We start from the raw sequence: 20,034 nt of genomic DNA, 5'->3' as shown, positions 1-20,034 counted from the left end.
CCCCTCCCATCTGCTTTTTCCTAGCAGGTTTAGAGGTATATATGCAGAGGACTATTCATACATAAAAGGCTATCCAAAGAGGGGAGTTACCAGTGGATGTGAGGTCGCATGGTAAGGGGACTGTGAGGAGCCATTGTCATGGCATCAGTGGGGCTAATTCTAGGAGATACCAAAATGGATCCAGAGTGTTCTATTTATAGCCTGTCATGTGTTTAAAATATCACATGATTTCTCAAGAACTGGTGATGTTATAGAGACCATGATTCCCTGGTGGTAGCGGAACCAGAATCAGGATTCATGAGCAGACTCAGTGAGCTGTTCAGGGCAGGGAATGTATCTTACTTGGTGTTTGTAAAAGATCTGTAAATGTATGGAACTAGATATATTATTTTGAAATGTTTTTCTGTGAGGACAAGGAGACCTGGACACCATTTCTGGGCCTGCCTGGAGTAGACCCAATGTAATCCTGTGGGAAGGGAGGACAATCGGGAGAAAGGCCAGGTTTAGGGTCTGAACTGGAGTTCTGTGCCCATCTGTTCTCCTCATCCATGTTCCAGATCCAGAAGGGAAATTTTAGGGCACAGGTAAGACTGACTTGCATTCCATTTACCCTTCCTAGCTGGTAACAGGGAGAACAATTTCAAGTTAAGCCAGGATGGGAAGCTGCAGGTGCTACGAGACCTGGATCGAGAGACAGAGACCTATTACTCCATCATTGTCAAAGCCTCCAGTAACAGGAACTGGACACCTCCTAGGGGTCACAGGGCAGCCAGAATCCAGGCCTTGGACCCCAGCACAGACACCACTCTGCAAGAAGTCCGGATCTTTCTGGATGATATTAATGATCAGCCTCCCCGGTTCTCTAAGTCAGACTACACGGCAGGTAAGGGGTGGTGTTACTAGAAGTTGGCCAGCTGGTTGGGTGACTGTTTTCCCTGGGGTAAAAACAGAGGCTGCCATTCAGGGATACAAGTTCAGGTCCTGAGCATCCTGGGCTGACGAGAGCTGAGATCACCGTAGCCTGGGATGGGGACTATTGAAAGGAAAACTGTACGAGAGGAGAAACCCAAACTTCTCCAAGGAGATAGTGGAGGGGACTTGGATTAACCCACCAAGCTAAGCTCCATTCCCAAGAACTGCCATATTGCACAGCCAATCACAATCTACCAGCAAAGCCCTGGACAGCTGCAGGCAGTTACACAGTCAGCTGCAAGCTTCCCAGGGAGGTTCACTTGCTGATGAAGACTATTTGACACAGGAGTCAGGCTGTACAGCTCCATAATAGCCCTGGCTTCTCTCCCTCTTTGGGAAGGGTTACTGGCAAAGCTAGGCAAACTGAATTGGCTCGGGGTCAAATGGGCATATTGTCCGTTCTTCCATATGGGACATACAGGACTGGTAAGGAAACTTCCTGGTGAGGAGTTATTTTGGGGGGTGGCAGGGGTGGAGGATCCCTCTTTGCCACAATGGCAATTGGCATTTTCAGGGGAAACTCTTCCTTACAGTACCTACTCACTCTGGGGTGTGTGGCCCGAGATTCATGTTACATACCCTACTCCATTTCCTTCTCTTCCTTTCTTGCCACCCCCAAAAGGGGTTGCGACGGATGCCAAGGTGGGTTCAGAGCTGATCAAGGTAATGGCACTGGACTCCGATGTGGGGAACAATAGCCTGGTCTTGTACAACATCCTGGGGATCCATTACATCAAGCAGCACTCCAACGACTCAGAGGAGGTGGCCAGTGTCTTCAGTATTGGTAAGTACCCATGTGTCACCACACGAGCCTCTAGCAGAGATGTCTCATTAGACAGCACAGAGATCCAAAGGTTCTCATTCCCCTCCTTCCCACCCACAGGCAGGGACCGAAATTAGTTAGCTAGTCCGAGTGGGAAAGTTTAAGGGTGCCATATGTTTACAGCCAGACCTCCATTCTCAGATTTCTTTGGTCCCATGTGTGATCCTCCCATAGCAGTGGCTGAAATTGATGCACTGTTTCTGTGGCTCAGAGTGGGTATGCAGTGCTGTCCACCACACAGATGGGGAGCACCTTTTCCTTTATTCTCATTTCTTCTGCTATGGCTTCAACAGTCCCTTGCTGGGGAGCCATTTGAAGTAGGAGTGGGTTTGCGTGAGGAGGCAACAGCCTTCAAGGCACGAGGAGAGGAATAACGTTCACACCGGAGATGACGATAGGGGCCAGGTTGTCTGCTATGGATAAATCCCCACCCAGCCTGAACAGCACAAAGGAAGCTGGGAGTCTGTTTATTTACTGATGGTCATCTAAAATTATTGGGCTAATTCTTGACTTGTAACTGGCTCTCCCCAAAGGTAACTTGGATGGGATCCTGCGAACCTTTGACCTTTTCACAGCCTACAACCCTGGCTACTTTGTGGTGGACATCATGGCTTCAGACCTAGCAGGGCATAATGACACTGCTGTTGTCGGAATCTACATTTTGCGGGATGACCAGCGGGTGAAAATCATCATCAACGAGATCCCAGACAAGGTGCGGCAGTTTGAGGAAGAGTTCATCAGTCTGTTGTCCAACATCACAGGAGCCATTGTCAACTCAGATGATGTGCAGGTAATAACAGCTCCTGGGCCATGCACACACCCTGATGTGCCATAACATGGCTCACACAGCTCAGAATCTGGGACTAGATGATGGGGGTTGGGTCACTTGAAATTGCCCTGTTCTGTTCATTCCCTCTGAGGAATCTGGCCAGTGTCGAAAGACAGGATACTGGGCTAGGTGGACCATTGGTCTGACCCAGTGTGGCTGTTCTTATGACTTACAACAGAAATCCAGCCACAAAATGATTGATCTACCACAGATGGTTCAAGAACCCCCCTCCCCCTTATTTTATTTTTAACTGGTCTCCCCTGAAACAGGAGCAAAATATGTGCATCTAATGTCTCTGTATAGACAAGTTAGCATGTTGGGATATAGCCAGACTGGAGACATTGTGATTTTTTAGAATGTATCAGCTCAGTGGGAACACTGCAGGAGAGAGCCAACAAAAATATCATCTTATCATTGTTCTGGAAAGAGGAGAGTGCTTATGTGAGAGGTTACATGTTTCCCCTCCCCCCCCCCACACACACTTCTCTGCTGGTCTATTATATGAATCATTCTTTGCAGTTACATAAAGTATGGGCATCTTCAAAGTGCCTTACAGACTAATTCAGTCTCCTAGCACAGCTGTATGGGAAGTAAGTAATATTGTCCCCATTTTACACATGGAGAAACTGATACGCGGAGGGGTTGTGACTAGTCCAAGCTCACACAAGAAGTCAGTGGAAGATCTGGGATTAGAACTCAACAGCTCCTGGCTTCCTCCTCAACCCAAATGTCTGTGCTGCCCCTGCATGCATGGGCAATGACAGCAGCCCTTTCTGGGACAGCAGTTTGTCTCTTTGTGGAGCAGGAAAGGAGGCATAACAGCTGAATCAAGGAAGAGGGCCTCAGCCATTTATTTCAAAGCCAGAATGGCCTTAATTTGCTGGCTAATGGTGTAGGACCTCCTGACTGAGGTGAATGGTCAAAGCAGTAGGCAAGCAAACTGCAGAGGTGGGCCCAAAATGAAAATTTTAAAAAGACTAATGGGGCATCGCAAGAAGCCCTGGCTTACAATCCCCTATTAGTGAGAACCTTTCTGGAATGTGTTCTGAACTGGGGTTTCAGCCCCATCTCTGAATTCCTGACGAACTGTGCCATGAAAGAACAGATAGCATGCACAAAGTCCTTTGGTGTGCTAGAACCTGGGGTGGCTGCCCTAGAAGGTGACATGTTCCCTGTGGCTATATCATGAGCATCTGTTTTCTCTCTCTTAGTTCCATGTGGACAAAAAGGGCCGCGTGAACTCTGCCCAGACAGAGTTGCTGATTCACGTGGTGAATAGAGAAACCAATAGGATTCTGGATGTGGAGCGGTAAGCCACTGCCTCTCTGTATGCATAGATGGGAGAGGGAAGGAAGCAGGAGGAGGGGAATTCATGCTTTTGGAATCAATAAGGAAGTTTTATACCTCAGCGTGCTTCATTTCAATGCATCAGAAGGTTGATGCCAGTAACACTGGGTCTAATGCATCTTTCTGTATGGATGGGCTTGTCCTCCCAAGGAAATCTTACTGTGTTTAAACATGCATTAGTGACACAAGTCTGATCATGACTGACTGGTCAGTGTAAACAAGGTGAAGTCGTATTTGGCATTGTTCCCAACTTAGGCATCCTGTCCCCATCTCTAGAGCAGTGAGGGCAGTGAAATAACACCTGCACATACCCCACTTTGCCCCAACTGTTCATGACTGCTGCTTCAGCTCCACCAGCAAAGCTTATTGCCAGCACCAGAACAAGTGGCCATCAGACTCCAATACTGACTTTTTAAGAAACATCTGCTAGCCCTGAAATCTGGTTAGCTTGCTACACAGCCAGGCACTTGCTGATCACCTCATTTTTAAAGACTCTTCTGGTACCATCCAAGCTGCCCAAAACAACATGCACTTCTGCCTCCCAATGCCATTGTGCCCTGGGCTATATGGGGGAGGGTTCAGGATCTCCTGGGATAAACTCTTAAAGGGTATTTTTGGTGGTCAGGAAATGAGAGGAGCCCCTATTCAAACTTCCGCTCTCTTTTCTTTCTTCCTAGAGTGATCCAGATGATTGATGATAATAAGGAGCAGCTGCGGAATCTCTTCAGGAATTACAACGTGTTGGACGTGCAGCCTGCCATCACTGCCAGGGCCCCAGATGACCTCTCAGCGCTGCAGGTAAAGGAGAGGGGCATCCTTGATTCCTTGCCTGCCTGTGCCATCCACCATTTCATGTCCCTGCAAATCACTTGGTATGGCTGTCCAGCCCACCCACTGGGTGACACTAAAGGCAAGTGCCTCTTGCACTTGCAAATTGCCTCCAAATTGCCTTTTTTTTAAAAAAGAGGAAAGTGGTATTTACAGCTGCTGACATGTAGCAGAAGGAATTATTTCTCCAGGAATTATGTCACCCAGTGGAGTGGGATGAGTTGTTGCTTTACAGCATCCACTAGCAGGTGATGGACTGTCCCTTCTCTACAGTATGTACTTTCTTCCTTTGGGCTACTAGTGGGCCTAAAACTTGGAAATATTTCTTCTTGTATTAATATCCTGCTTGTTTGCTCGCCATCTGCAGGTTTAAAATTGCTTACATCTGTTACAAATAATTTATCTTTTCTAGATGGCAATTATCATCCTGGCTATTCTCCTCTTCCTGGCTGCCATGCTCTTCATCCTCATGAACTGGTACTACAGAACAGTGTGAGTAACCCGAAGCACCTGGGACTGCAGGACAATGCAAGTATATGAATAAACCTAAATGTTTGGATATTATAGAGCAGAATAAATGACAACAATAACCTGAAATGACAGAACATCATGAGTAACCCATGCAATCTGGGAATGATAGGCCAGAATGGCTAATTTAAGATCCTTGGTAATGCAGGGTGAAATGATGGGCACCAATTTTAAATGCACCTAGTCTTTCAATGGAATTCAGGCTCCTAGCTCACATATTGCTGAAAATATTACCTAGGAGCCCAAGAAGCACAATCCTTTGAGTAATCCTGATGTAAAGGATCTTTCTGCAGTGACTGGAATAATATACCTAAAGCGAGAAACTACAAATGTTAGAGCTCCAGCCAAGAGAAGAAGGCACCATCTGAGCTAATAGATTGTTTTTGAAAACGTCCTGAAACCATAGGCCATGTCCTTGCTGTCTAGCGACCTATGACTGTACATGGGAAGAGATTTGCAAGCACTGTCCCATTTCACATGATTGTTCCTCACACTTCTCTCCATTAAGTCTTTCTTTCTTTCTTTCATCAATTGACTTAATTTTTTTCCTTTTTTTCCCCAGACATAAAAGGAAATTAAAAGCTATCGTGGCCGGCTCAACAGGTGGGAGACTTTGGGTTTTTTTTGTTGAAATAACAATATGAGAGTCTTCCTGAAGACATGCAGGCTAATAAATATGCGGGAAATAGTGTGAAACATAGATATTGGGCAGTGGGGAGAAACCCAGGAATCTGTTGAAAGAGACTTTGGGCTGCTAGTGGGCAATAAATTAGAAATGAGTTTGCCTCTTTATTGGTGATAGATGGATAGATATGACATTGGGAGAATTTTTTTAGTTGCCAGAGCTTTGTGTTGTCAGCCCCATCATATCTCCCCCATTGGCATTGTTGTTTCCTTCAAGATCTAGGGTGCTGGGTGTTGTTTTCTTCACGATCTAGGGTGCTTTCCCATCTCTCCCTCAAAATAGAAGTGTGGATTTGTGCCCACAGCCATGCTGTTTTCTTTTACTTAGCCTATATAAAAGTTAGTCTAACCTATACCTGCTGCCTTCCACAGGGAACCGAGGCTTCATGGACATCATGGACATGCCAAACACAAATAAATATTCCTTTGATGGGTGAGTTCACAATACTTTTCTTGCTTTTCACAGTTCACTCCACATGACACAGCAGGAGGAATCTCTGGAATTCCATGGGCAGAACAAGTGTTTTAGTACCACCACTGGCTTCTGCTAGTACAGGGGTCGGCAACCTGCGGCACGCATGCCAAAGGCAGCACGCGGAGCCGATTTTTACTGGCACGGAACCCCAGACTGGCAGCAGGCTGAGCGGGGCTGGCGGCCGGGACCCAGGCTGGCAGGAGCCGGCGGACGGAACCCCAGACCGGCAACGGGCTGAGCCACTCAGCCTACCGCTGGTCTGGGGCTCTGTCCGCAGGTGTAGTGTATTAAATTTCCCCCCTGTAGGAATGTGCTACTTGCAGAGCACCAGGACTGGCAGCTGTAAGTAGTACACTGTAAGTAGCACATTCCTACGGGGAGAAATTTAACACACTACACCATGGTAGGGAAGGCTGTGCTTCCCCAAACAGCTGGTCCACTTCCCACCCCCCTCATAACCCCTGACCCATCCAACCCCCTCCCGCCCACACACACCCCCCCCTCGTCCCCTGACCACCCCCTCCCGGGACCCCCTACCTGCCCCCTCTCAGAACCCTCCACTCAGCCAACCCTCCCTGCTCCTTGTCTCCTGACCACCCCCTCCTGGAACCTCCCACCCCTTACCACCCCCCACGACCCCACCCCCCATCCAAGTCCCTAGACTGTCCTGACCCCTATCCACACCCCCGACCCCTGACAGGCCCCCCGGGACTCCCAGGCCTATCCAACCAGCTCTGTTCCCTGTCCCCTGACCGTGCCGCTCAGAGCACCGGGACTGGCAGCCATAAGTAGTACACTGGAAGTAGCATACTCCTATGGGGAGCAATTTAATACACTACACCTGGCCCCCCTCATCCCGGTGATGGTCTGGAATTCTCAAAATGTGTTCTCTCACCCCGTATCAAAAATTACACTACAATTGGCTTAAAAACTTGAAAACTTAAAAACTTTGTTTGTATATTACAGTAATCGTTAAATGTATAATGTTAATAAAAACATAGGTCTGATGCAACAAAGTAGTTGTACTTATGTGCCCCCAAGGGGTGCGTGCACCCCAGGTTAAGAACGACTGCACTAAACTGATAAGATCTGCATTTTAATTTAATTTTAAATGAAGCTTCATAAACATTTTTAAAACCTTGTTTACTTTACATACAACAATAGTTTAGTTACATAATATAGACTTATAGAGAGAGCCCTTCTACAAACGTTCAAATGTATTTCTGGCACGCGAAACCTTAAATTAGAGTGAATAAATGAAGACTCGGCACACCACTTCTGAAAGGGTGCCGACCCCTGTGCTACCACTTTCAACACAAATCATCTCACTTGCCACTGAAAGCTAGGATTCCACAGCCTGGTAGTATCAGGAAACACCATAACATTACTTAGACCTGGACCTCTCTTGCAAGTCATCCTTCGTATTAATCCAGCACCATCAGCACCAAAGCAGTGCAGACTTGTGGCACCTACTGATGAATGGCAGACACAACGGAACTTTGAAAATCACTTGCAGGCAGATGTTACAATTCTACAGTTTATCACCTATAGATTCTTACAGGAAGGGGCCTGGGCCAGGTGGTTTTTGCTTGAAGTTGTTGTTTAAATGCCTAATCCAGGCTTTTAGAATTAATCGTACAGAAATGCCTCCTAATTTAACTACAGCTTGAAGGCAAATGGAGGATTGAAGCGAATTCATATTTTGTGTGTGATGGAAGGAGGAGATATGACCTTGTCAGAATCTGTTTTTTGGGAGGGGTGATTACAGTGCATAAAACCCCTACAGTAGAGCAATGTGTTATTTTCAGAGAAGCAGCAATAGCGGGCCCCATCTCACTGTCTCCCTTCATTCACCTCGACCGTTTGTGTGTCTGTGTAGGGCTAACCCTGTGTGGCTAGATCCTTTCTGCAGGAATATGGAGCTAGCCGCGCAGGCAGAGCATGAAGATGACCTGCCTGAGAACCTGAGTGAAATCACAGACCTATGGAACAGCCCAGCCAGGACTCACGTGAGATACTGCCAGCTTATTCTTACTTTCGGCGGGGGAGTGACAGCTCAGTCAGATTCAGATGGCCTGAGTTCGCGTCTCACTAATACCAGTGCAAATCAGGAGTAATTCCATTGTAGTTAATAGAGCTACCCCAGCCCGCCCCTTCTGCCCGAGGCCCCGCCCCTTCTGCCCGAGGCCCTGCCCTTCCTGCCCCTCTTTCCCCACCACAGCCCAGAGGGCACACACACCCCTAGGCCGCCCAAGCATCCCTGGCCCTGACTGTGCGGTGTGGCCGCCCAGCCCCGGAGCGCAGGGAGAGTGGGCAGCGTGGCCCCCAGCCCTGGAGCGCAGGGAGGGTGGGCAGTGTGGCCCCCAGCCCCGGAGCGCAGGGAGGGCGGGTGGGCGGCGCGAGCACGGCTCCAGCCGCCCGGAGTCCCTGACCATAGGCGGGCCCCAGCCCACGGCTCTGGGGGAAAGAGCCGGCCCACAGCCCCGCAGAGCACCAGTGGGAAGCAGGAGGGGGCCTGAGGGTGGAGTGTGGGCAGGACCACACAGGGCTGTTTGGGAAGGCACAGACTCACCAGCCTTTGATACCCACCGCCTATGGTTCTGGCCCATTTTTGCTGAGGTTTTGTTTTCAGAAACTCCTGTCCGTTGTAGGGAACATTTGGAAGAGAGCCCTCTGCTGCCAAACCTGATGATGACCGTTACCTGCGAGCAGCCATCCAGGAATATGACAACATTGCCAAACTAGGTCAGATCATGCGGGAAGGACCCATCAAGGTGAGTGGTGTTGTCTTCCTCCATTTTTGTCCAATAGCCTTCACATTTCAGTCCTATGCCATCTTAGTCATTGTCCTTCTTTGTGAAAGGAGCAGGAGACAGTGAGGTTTCCAAATAGCTCCAGATTCGCCACAGCTGAGAGGAACGTTGCCCTGACACAATCCAGTGCAGACTAGTCTTTGCTGCATGTACCTATTGGGAAACTAACAGGAACGCAGCTCTGAAATTCACCCATCTAGACACAGCACAATCTTTGAGCAGAAAACCAGCCTTGGCATCTAACTGTTGTGACAGACATAGCAAATGCACTATGGCAAATCCCATGTTTAAAATGTGATGGCACTGGATTGACGTAAAGCATATAGTTTCTTTTGAGATCATTTTTTGTTTAGGGGAAAGTGCCTGCCTGGTTCCTCTTGGATGGAGTTAGGTTCACACCTGGACTTCCTCACTGAGATTGTTTCAGAGTTTGGGGCTGGCGGGGAGGAGCCCCTGTATAATCTCTCCTGTTGCCCCCTCCATCCAGGGCTCTCTCTTGAAGGTGGTCTTGGATGACTACATGCGGCTGAAAAAACTGCTTGCCCAGAGGATGGTGCATAAAGCCACCACCAGTCAGGGGGACCAGTCCTCGGTTACCGAGGTAGAAAGCGTGTGCATGGACATGAGAGGAAATGCTTGCTGTGCCCTCTGGAATGGAGTGTCTGTTTCCATGCCTTTGACCTGCTCTAAACTCTGCTGTGTGACCCTTTTGCCCCCTAAAGTTGTGTGAGCTCATGGCTGCCAGTTTAACCAGATGCAGGGGAGGGGGCTCTCTCCTCCTTTTACTGGAGACCATACTCACAAAAACACTCTGACTTGGCACAAAGAGAGATTCCAGCCGTAGCCACATTCCTGCCCATGTCATCACCACGGTGCAGGATGGAATGGTGCTGGAATACAGTGGAGTTGCTGGCATGCCACTCACCAGAGTATGTTTCCCCCAGGATGGGTCTGACAGCAAGACAGTGTCTTTCTTTCCTCTCTAAATGTCCACACTGACCCTTCTTTTCATCCCCCGGTTAATGTGACATCCCACCATTAACCAGTTCCCCTTTATCCTGTTTGCTTGGACCATTTGCTCTTTGGAACAAGCCTTTAGAATATATCATTCCAATAATAATAGTTAGCTGATCAGCCTCTCCATTTCTACAGCGCTCTGTTCTCCTGGTTCTCTGACATTGCTGCCTGCTCATTCAGCATGTCATTTGGCAGCTCTTCTCCTCTTGGCCCCACACATGTTAGTGTGAATCAGAATTTTGTCCTCTTCTCTCGTGGTAGCATCTTCTACTTTCTCAGCTTCAAGCTCTGTCTCTGTGAGGGATTCCCAGGCCTGCGTCTCTCTGGGTCCAGTCTCACATCTCCTCCTGCACTTCCAACCAAAATCTCAAACTCTCTCTCCAAAGCACAGGTTTTTGTTTTTCCTCCCCATTCATGGCCATTTCATTTCTTGTGCCCCCTATGCTCCCGTCTTCCAGGCTTGCCACCTCTCTCATTCAGCTCCTCTTCTTCCGCCCTCAGGCCAGATTTCTACTCCTCCCTGGTGTTTGTTCTGTAGAATATTGTCAAATATCCATCCTTCCTTCTTTATGCTCACAGCTAAACTGCGGCCAGTGGCAGCTAGTGCCTCCTGTTAATGGTGGGGCTGCAGGGAGCAGAGCCCACTCCCCTGCTTTTTTCTATCCCCTCACCAGCCCCCCACCATTGTAGGTTAAGCAGGTTTTCAAAGTGGAGAAGCTGAGACCTGGCTGTGGAGGTTATGGGGAAGGGTTTGGCTGATGGGGGTTGATGGAGAGGTGAGAGGAAAAAAGGCGCCTCTTCTACCACCTTCCCCCTTTCAGAATGAAAATCTGAGAGACCTTACTATACAGGGCGGGGTGGGAGACAACAGGAGTTAGCCTCCTGCTCTCCCTCCCCACAAACCCCCAGCTCAGAGCCAGTTCTTACTTTCCTAGCTCCCTTTAATCTCTTTCCCCACAACTCTGAACCCTCATTCACACACAGCCCCATTCCCTCCACTCACCTTCCCTCAGAATCCCACTCGCTTATCCTCAGTCATGCTGGCAAAGCCACCCCTCCCACGTAAGCCTTCTCCATTCCCAAAGTCTCCTCAGCTCCCTTCAACCCAACCCCAGATTTTGCAAAAAGCTCCTTCCTCCTGGCCTCTCCTGCCTACGTTGGCCTTCGCTCCCACCGTCTGCCCCAGAACCCTCAGCCCTGGCACTCAAAAACCAGTGGAGTCTCTTTCAGGCCTGTCAGAAGGAAAAGTGTCTGAAAATCTACTGTTGAAATCTCCCACTTGAACTCACCCCATTTGCACTCTCCACTGCACAGTATTTTGCTCCAAGACCAACACAGCTCAGAAACAAATTCCATGAGCCTACTGTAATACAAATAATAAATACTTCATCATTTAGATTGCAAGCTCCTTGGGGGCAGGGACAGTCTCAGTCTATATTTCTGGACAGCCTCTAGCACAACTTAGCCCTGGTCCCAGCTGAGGCCTCTGGGTGCCACTGAGGAGGAGTGGAAGAGTTCATAGTTACAGATTTTGTGTTAATGCTCATAGACCATGTAAGATCTACCTCGGATTCCAGTTTAGCTTTAAGACGTAGCAAAGAAAACACTGCCTACAAATATAGCTAGTGGAACCTGCTCCTCCTGCGGACCCATGCTTCAGGAAAAGTGGTCTAGGGCCTTCAGGGAGACAACTGGTAACCGGCAATGATGCTAAGGGAGGCAGGGGAGCGAAAGGGACACAAGTATTGGAACCCATGTTGTTGATTTGTGCTTGGGCTTCTTACAGCTGATCCAGAATGACCTGGATGAAGAGGAGGAGCAGAGCCCGAGCCAGGGGAGCCTTCGGTTCCGGCACAAGCAACCTGTTGAGCTCAAAGGCCCAGATGGTATCCATGTGGTGCATGGCAGCACGGGCACTCTGCTAACTTCTGATCTCAACAGCCTGCCGGAGGATGACCAGAAAGTGCTGGGTCGGTCCCTGGAGACACTGAACACGGACTGTGGAAGCTATAACGACCGCAATGCTCGCACCGAGTCTGCCAAATCCACCCCCATGCACAAGATGAGGGAGGTGATTATGGAGAGCCCACTGGAGATCACAGAGTTATGACTAGAAGTGTCGTCACTCGTCTAGCATTCCAAGAAAGTGTGGCCAAGCAGACCGTCACTGCAAAAAGAAAACACAGACTTGGGGCAAGAGGGTAAAAGAGAACCTGGTGGCCTAATCACTGCCCCCGTAGTCCCCAAAACTAATCCCACAGAGATTGCCAACTGTTTTGTTTTGATACAGCAGCCTTGGGGAGCCTTACCGTGGTGGAGGGCTCTCGGGACTGTGCTTTACTAGACGCGCACATCATTTGATCATTAAATTCATATTTTTTTATTTTTTTTTAAAATATGAAAGATTAAAAGTTTCAAAACAGAAGAAGGGAAGCCCTGTGGAATCAAGACACGAACTACAAATGTTTAGGGTTGCAAAAAGACCTGCACCCAGTGGGTACAAAGACTCAAGACATGCATGTTTCCTAGCTCCTCAACTCACCCATGGCTGCATCCTCCTACTATGCATGGGACAGGAGCACATCACACCAGGGTGGGAGAAGAAGGTTCTGGGGCTGGTGTGGCATTCCAGGAAGCCTATAAAGGGAGTCTGAATCTGTTTGGCATTAATCTGTGTCATCACCTTTACAGGAAGAGAAAACAAACCGAAGACATTTCTCCATTTTGCTGGCTTACCAAATCGTATATGACGTCAACCGGAAACAGACTGACATTAACTTGGGTTTTGAATGTAGAGTGTTCGTGTGTAATTTTTTTTGTTTGTTTGTTTGTTCCGTTTCTAATAGTAACTTGTTGAGAGTTTTGGGAATGGTCTGTTAAATGAACCAGAAATACAATATGGATTTGGTTAACCCGTTCATTGTTATTTCTTTCTGACTACCAAGGGGCACTTCACTGGGGAAGGTGTTGAGTTTACCTATCTCTGAGTGCTCACTCATCTGTGTATACACTGCTGTCTATCAGCAAAGAACTATTATGACTGAATTTCTTGTTGTGGATTAAACACAAAATAGTGTGTGGCCTCACTCCGTTCCTCTGCTCACATTTATATAGTGTCTAAATTCCCAATCTGCAACCCTACAGGAAGTGGCAAGAATACTTTAATCTCTACCCCCACAGAACCCTAACAATACTACCCAAAAGAGACTCCTTTCTAACAGACTTCTAGCAAAGGAATGTAATCCCTTTGAAGAAGTCAGTGTTATTCCACAGTCCTGCAGGCATGCTGCTGAGCAATAGCATGCACATGGTACACACTGGAGCCAGCTGTGTAGCATGGCATTGGGTTTGATGTGGGAATCACCTGGTGAAGTTCTATGGCCCATGTTTTTGCAGGAGGTCAGACTCGATTATCATAATGGTCCTTTCTGACCGTCAAAATCTCTGAACACATTATTAATCTGTAGGACACATGGTAAGATTCAGCTTTAGCTGAAGTCAGGCCATAATGGGGACATCTAGCAGAAGAACATGGTGATCACAGTAGATGCAAGCCAGAAAGAACTTCAACTACTACTGCGTGTGCCTTGGAGGGGAACACAAAGCCTGTCCCACTTGTAGGAAGTTTTTATTATTAGAGAGGTTTTAGTGCAAAATCAAAACACTGTAGAAAGCAACTGCATCTCCTTCTCCACTTCTAGGCCCCCATATCTACAGTTGGGCAGCAGCAACTGGAAATGGCTGATCTTGAAGGGTCCTGACTTTTGAGTTAAAGTGCATCAGCTCACAAATAAGTTCTGAATCCACCTTAGGTGCACCTCACTGTAGTATCTGAGCGCCACGGGTGTGGTATCCTTGGCACAAAGCGAATGTCATTCATTCGTTACAAGAAGGCAGGAAAATTGAAACCTCCCCTCAGGATGTAGGGTCCCTTACAAAATGGCTATTTGCTATGACTGACCATTGGCATGGATTGGTCACAGCTGCCCAACCTCTCTCTGTTACACGGATTCTGCATTGTCATATGGCGCTCCTCTTCCCCAACCTCTCTGCTAATACAGCACCTCCTCCCAGGAAGCAGGAGATGAGTTGTTAGCCCTAAAGAGATTGAGGCTGAGCTCACTATCTTTCACCCTGGGTAGCATGGCTGCAGCATGCGCTTTTTCTTTCTGTTTCTCTGCATAAAGAACGAAAGAGACATGAGGACAGGAACACAGCAAAACCCTTAGAAAAGGCCAGGGGAGCTTGCAAGCCTGGGGACAATTAGCTGCTTCATCGCAGGGCTAAGTGACGCTCCATCAGCCTTGCTTTCCTGTCCACATAGGATAAGAAGCTGTCACTAGTGCTGTCTGTCTGGCCTCATAGGTTCCTCCTTGCCTCACAGTGAGGCCTCTTCTATGTACACGCCGAGAAGCCTTCCTCCTGGACCCCCTCCCTCAGGGTATTGTCCTATTTTCCAGCCATCCTTTTGACCACTCAGAGACTGCGTTTTCCCTCAGGAGAACACGCATCTACTGTGCTTTTTGTGTCCTGAGTGGACCTTGTCTTTCATAGAATATCAGGGTTGGAAGGGACCTCAGGAGGTCATCTAGTCCAACCCACTGATCAAAGCAGGCCCAATCCCCAATTTTTGCCTCAGATCCCTAAAGGATTGAACTCACAATCCTGGGTTTAGCAGGCCAATGCTCAAACCACTGAGCTATCCCTCCCCGTTTAGAAGGTGCTGCTTGGTTTCTTTTGGGTAAGTCATGTAACATCTGTATCAAATGACTTGGGCAAGAGAGCAACAATCTCACTGGCTTACAAACACTGCATCTAAGATGAGCGACCCAGGCCCCCCGAGCCCCGAGGTAGCGGGGGCAGGGCTCCGGCCACTGCAGGGAGCCCTGGGCCCTTTAAAGCGTCCCGGGGGCTCCCCGCAGTGGCTGGAGCCTCCGGGCCCTTTAAAGCGTCCCCCCGAGCCTTACTGCTGGAGCCCTGGGGTAGCGGCAGCAGAGCTCCAGCGCTGATTTAAAGGGTCAGGGGCTCCGGCCGCTGCAGGGAGCCCCGTGCCCCTTACAGCACCCCCCCCCAACCCCTGGGGCTCCCCACAGCAGCCAGAGCCCCGGGGTATTGGCAGCAGGGCTCCAGCGGTGATTTAAGGGGCCTGGAGCTCCATTGCAGTAGCAGCGGCCGGAGCCCGGGGCCCTATAAATCGCCCCTGAGCCGCAGAGGCAGAGGCAGCTGGGAGCTCTAGGGGTGATTTAAAGACCCCAGGGCTCCCATCCTCAAATTCGATTCACCCATCCAGGGGTGCACTGGCCACCTCCTGCATGAGCGCCTCCAGCCTCAGTGTTCACTGTCTGGCTGAGACACATTTATTGTTCTTTGAGACCTTTTAAAAATGGACACTGTAATATTGAAACATGAGGTTATGTTCTCCAGCAGGCTGGGTGTGAACACTGCAGACACCTCCTGGGTAAAGCAGAGCAGGGCATCAGAGAGTAAAAGAGATGGTGCGGGACGTCAGAGAGGAAAAGAAGTTCAGAGGGCTGACTGTGAGAAGTGGGAAGCTGAAAATACTGTGTTAAGCACTGGAATAAAATTGTGTCCTAGAGCGTGATTTGAGTGGTTAGTCCTGTCTAAGGCCAGATAGGACAGGTTTAAGGCAAGCTCTGGGAGGCATAGCCACTGTTATGGTTAAATCTAAGCACATGGATGAGTCTTCTTTGTGACATGTGTGATTGGTGCATATGGTATGTCCTGTTATTAGCCGGTTTAAGCAACACTTCTGGCATGGGTGCCAAGGTGAAGGATTTGGCCATGGGGGTAGGTGGGTGAACTACAGCCAAGCCCTTTACAAACTCCAAGATGCTGAAGTTCTATTATAAATAGAACTCGTCAAAAAAATGGGGTGGCCCTCTCCCCCAGACAAGGTCAATTTTCAGCAAAAATTCAAAAATATTAAGGCTGAAAAGCAACCGCATTTGATTTGGAAAGGCTGGTGTGGTGCCCCATGCGCCTAGTCTCTTCTGGAGGCAGGGCTCCCTTGTTAGACTACATCACCTATGACCAAACATGATTTCCTCTGTTTGTGAGGGGATGCAGTTCATCAGCACAGACCCTCGCCGCAGTGCATTATGGGAGAACTAGTCCATCCAGGACCCCCCCCCCATAGAGGAAAATGAGGCTACAAGACAACTGACCGATACTTCTCAAGGAACTGCAGCAGCCATGGTTTTGGCCAAAATATTTTGACCAAAAAATTGAATTGTTCTGCGGGAAGCAGATATTTTTGTAAAAAGTTTAAATGAATCGAAAACCCCAGTTCTCCACGAAAAAACATCCTGGAATATAAACCTCTTGGGACCCCAGCACCTCAGACCTCATGTGGGAGTGAGTCTACCACTCAGTGGGAATAACCTGCTTCAGCAGAATAAAGGCTGCAAGAGGAAATGGCCAACAGCAGGTTTTCACTGTAATGAGGCAGGCGTGACAGCCCCTTCCCTACCACGGACAGGCCCACAGAAGCTCCTTGAAATGGAACAAAACAAAACACACACAAAAAAATGATTTTTTCAAGTTGCAAACCTATATCTAGGTCTTGCAGTGTCAGGGCCTGGACCACTAGCATTAGGGACATTGGCAAGATGCTCCTCACCAGAATAGTCATACTGAGGCAGACCAGTGGTCCATCTAGCCCAATATTCTGTCTAACAGTGGCCAATGCTAGATGCCTCATAGGGAATGAGCAGAACAGGACAATTATCAAGTCATCCATCCCCTGTCATCCACTCCCAGCTTCTGGCAGTCAGCAGTTTCGGGACACACACCCCACCCCCAGAGAATGAGGTTGCATCCTTGACTATCTTGGCTAATAGCCATTGGTGGACCTGTCCTCCATGAATGTATTTAATTCTTTTTTGAAACCAGTATGGCCTTCACAACACCCCCGGCTGATTGTTGATTGTTCAGAAAACTTTTCACGATGACGCCAAGATCTTTTTTTCTTCAGTGGTAACAGCTAATTTAGATCCCATCGTTTGGTATGTATAGTGGGGGATTATGTTTTCCAATGTGCATTTCTTTGCATTTATCAACACTGAATTTCATCTGCCAGCCTCATCACTGCCTGCTATAGGAGGCCAGGGTGAGGGAGAGGCCACTAGAGCAGGTGTCGGCAACCTATGGCACACGTGCCAAACACGGCACACGAGCCAATTTTTAATGGCACGCTGCTGCCTGCCGGACCCGGGCAGACAGCAGCATGCCATTAAAATTCCTGCCCAGCCCAGCCTGCTCTTTTCCGCCCCCCCGCCCACTCCTTGCAGGGTAGGCAAGCTTCACCCTCCCCCCGCCTCTTCCCCCAGCATGCTGGGTTCCTGCCCCTCCCTGCGGCCGATCAGCTGACAGCCCTTGCTACGGAGGGGGAGAGGGAAAAGCAGAACTGCAGCACCTCTCTGCTCTGGGGACCTTGGGGAGGGGGGTGGAATCAGGGCACATCCCCTCCAGGCCCCTGCTGTGAGCCTCTCAGGGCTGGGAGCACCCCCACAACCCCAACCCACACCCCCAGCCCTCTGCCCTGACTCCTGAACCCTCCTCACACACCCCCAGCCCTCTGCCCTCACCCCTGCACCCTCCCTCACACCCCAGCCCCTGCACACCCTATGCCCTGACTCTTGCACCCCCCACATCCCCACTCCCAGCCTGAGCACCAAACGGGAGCTCCTGCACCCCTCGCACCAAATGGGAGCTGCCCAGGTAAATGCTCCACACCCAAACCTCCTGCCCCAACCCTAAGCCCCCTCCCTCATTCTAGCTCCTGGGCAGACCGTACACCCCAACCCCGAGCCTGCTCCTTTACCCCCAGCCCTGTGCTCAGCACACTCCCGCCCTCATCTCAGTGCAGCGAGAGAGGAAGAGAATGGGCTAGAACCAGGGAGAAGGTAGGTACCCACTCTATGTGGGCAGGGCCGGGATCCCAGACCGGCAGCAGGCTGAGCCGGCAGCCGGGACCCTGGCTGGCAGGAGCTGGAGACTGGCAGCGGGTTGAGTGGCAGGGGGCTGAGCCGCTCAGCCCGCTGTTGGTCTGGGGTCCCGGCCGCCGGCCCCGCTCAGCCCGCTGCCGGTGAACAGAACCCCAGGCCGGCAACAGGCTGAGCGGGCTGGCGGCATAAGATCAGCATTTTAATTTAATTTTAAATGAAGCTTCTTAAACATTTTCAAAATCTTGTTTACTTTACATACGACAATAGTTTAGTTATATAATATATAGACTTATAGAGAGAGACCTTCTAAAAAGGTTAAAATGTATTACTGGCACACGAAATCCTTGCCATGTAAATATCAAAACTGAAACAACAGTCATTACAACACTTGGCTTCTGTTTAAAGAGCCATTATACAGGAATATAATCATTAGATCTCTATTTAACAGGGTGTAACCATTTAACAGAGTAAGCATCATCACAACACCTGTTGTGTGTCACTTCTAGTGATCTTATTAAATTGAGTGAAATCTCAGATTACACATTTAACAGACCAGACATGTCAATCAAATGTTAATATTCAAAAAAAAAAAAAATGACCAGGTGAATGTATTTTGAGTATTGACTAAAAGGTAACCAAATATCTATGTATTTGTTTGTCCTTTGTCCATTTTGCTATTAATTTTTCCATAGCAATAATCTCCAATATTTTTAACCATTCCTCTACAGCTGGATTGTTTTTCCTTTTTCCAGCAAGAGGTTACCAATAACCAAGAAGTTACTACCAGGTGAGGAACTAATTCTTTATTTCACTTTGTGTGACAATTTCCTCAAGGAACCCCTAGGAGGATTACCAAAGGGTCATTTTGTAATAACTATCCAACAATTTATGGTATTTGGTTACAAATTGCATCCCAATGCTTTCTAATGACTGAACATGTCTACCATATATGTACAAAATCTCCTCTTTCATCCGATGAAGTGAGCTGTAGCTCACGAAAGCTTACGCTCCAATAAATGTGTTAGTCTCTAAGGTGCCACAAGTCCTCCTTTTCTTCTTTCACCACAGTTTCTCCAACATTTATTCCCATTCAGTCTCTCTTTATATACTGCATGTTTAATCTGACTGCTATGAGACACCAGTGAAACAGTTGCTGGTCCTCTTTTCCAGATCAAACCCCATTCCTCTGGGATAAATTTGTCTATCCAGGACATTTTCCCAGCATGCCATGTATGGACATGTCTTGGTTAAGAAAGTTGTCTGCAAAGATTGATAGCAATTAGTTATAAGTTTTTTGTTTCCTAATTGCCAAGACGCCATCACTTCTATTCAAGTTAGCTTTCGGTATGAAACCAGTTTTTCTAGAAAGTTGAGAAACATAATGCCTGACTTGAAGATACTGGTACCATAGCTGAGTGGGCCAGTTAAAGTTAGTTTTGATCTCTAAATAAATTAGAAAAGTTTCTTTACTGAATTGCTGGCCAATTGTATGTATTCAACAGTCTACCCTTTTCTGAGCAACACCCTGGGGTCAGGGCTACCCTATGTTCATGCAGATTTGCTGCCAAGCAGTAGAAAACCTTCATGTTCAAGCCACCTGTATAACATGTTCAGCTCTTCAGAGTTTATCTAAATTCAGGCGATAATGAGGACTTGCAGCAGAAAGTGTATAATGGATGGATCACCCACACATGAAAGCCAGTGAGAGGCTTCAAGAACTACTGTGTACAAAGGGAAAGAGCACAAAGAGG

General features: G+C 48.5%; 1 protein-coding gene across 18 annotated transcripts in view; it reads left to right on the top strand.

The window, feature by feature from the left end:
- The window catches only part of CDH23 (cadherin related 23), a 514,496-nt gene extending 501,268 nt beyond the window's left edge, over positions 1-13,228 (top strand). For 10 of the 18 annotated variants that reach the window (XM_043551835.1, XM_043551844.1, XM_043551842.1 and 7 more), the window contains 11 exons: positions 620-883; positions 1,595-1,756; positions 2,329-2,585; positions 3,836-3,933; positions 4,649-4,769; positions 5,212-5,291; positions 5,890-5,930; positions 6,384-6,444; positions 8,366-8,495; positions 9,138-9,260; positions 12,103-13,228. In XM_043551835.1, the coding sequence (XP_043407770.1) occupies positions 620-883; positions 1,595-1,756; positions 2,329-2,585; positions 3,836-3,933; positions 4,649-4,769; positions 5,212-5,291; positions 5,890-5,930; positions 6,384-6,444; positions 8,366-8,495; positions 9,138-9,260; positions 12,103-12,426 (1,661 nt within the window). In that variant the 3' untranslated portion in view covers positions 12,427-13,228. Of the gene's footprint in view, positions 1-619; positions 884-1,594; positions 1,757-2,328; positions 2,586-3,835; positions 3,934-4,648; positions 4,770-5,211; positions 5,292-5,889; positions 5,931-6,383; positions 6,445-8,365; positions 8,496-9,137; positions 9,261-9,786; positions 9,901-12,102 lie in introns of all 18 variants that reach the window. The other 8 variants (XM_037904844.2, XM_043551833.1, XM_037904846.2 and 5 more) reach the window with 1 other exon arrangement.
- Positions 13,229-20,034: the final 6,806 nt, after the last annotated feature.

Source organism: Chelonia mydas, chromosome 7 (genome assembly GCF_015237465.2).
Source record: "Chelonia mydas isolate rCheMyd1 chromosome 7, rCheMyd1.pri.v2, whole genome shotgun sequence".
Classification (NCBI taxonomy): Eukaryota; Metazoa; Chordata; order Testudines; family Cheloniidae; genus Chelonia; species Chelonia mydas.
Note: the sequence above shows the minus strand (reverse complement) of the source record. Positions and strands in the feature narration are given on the sequence as shown.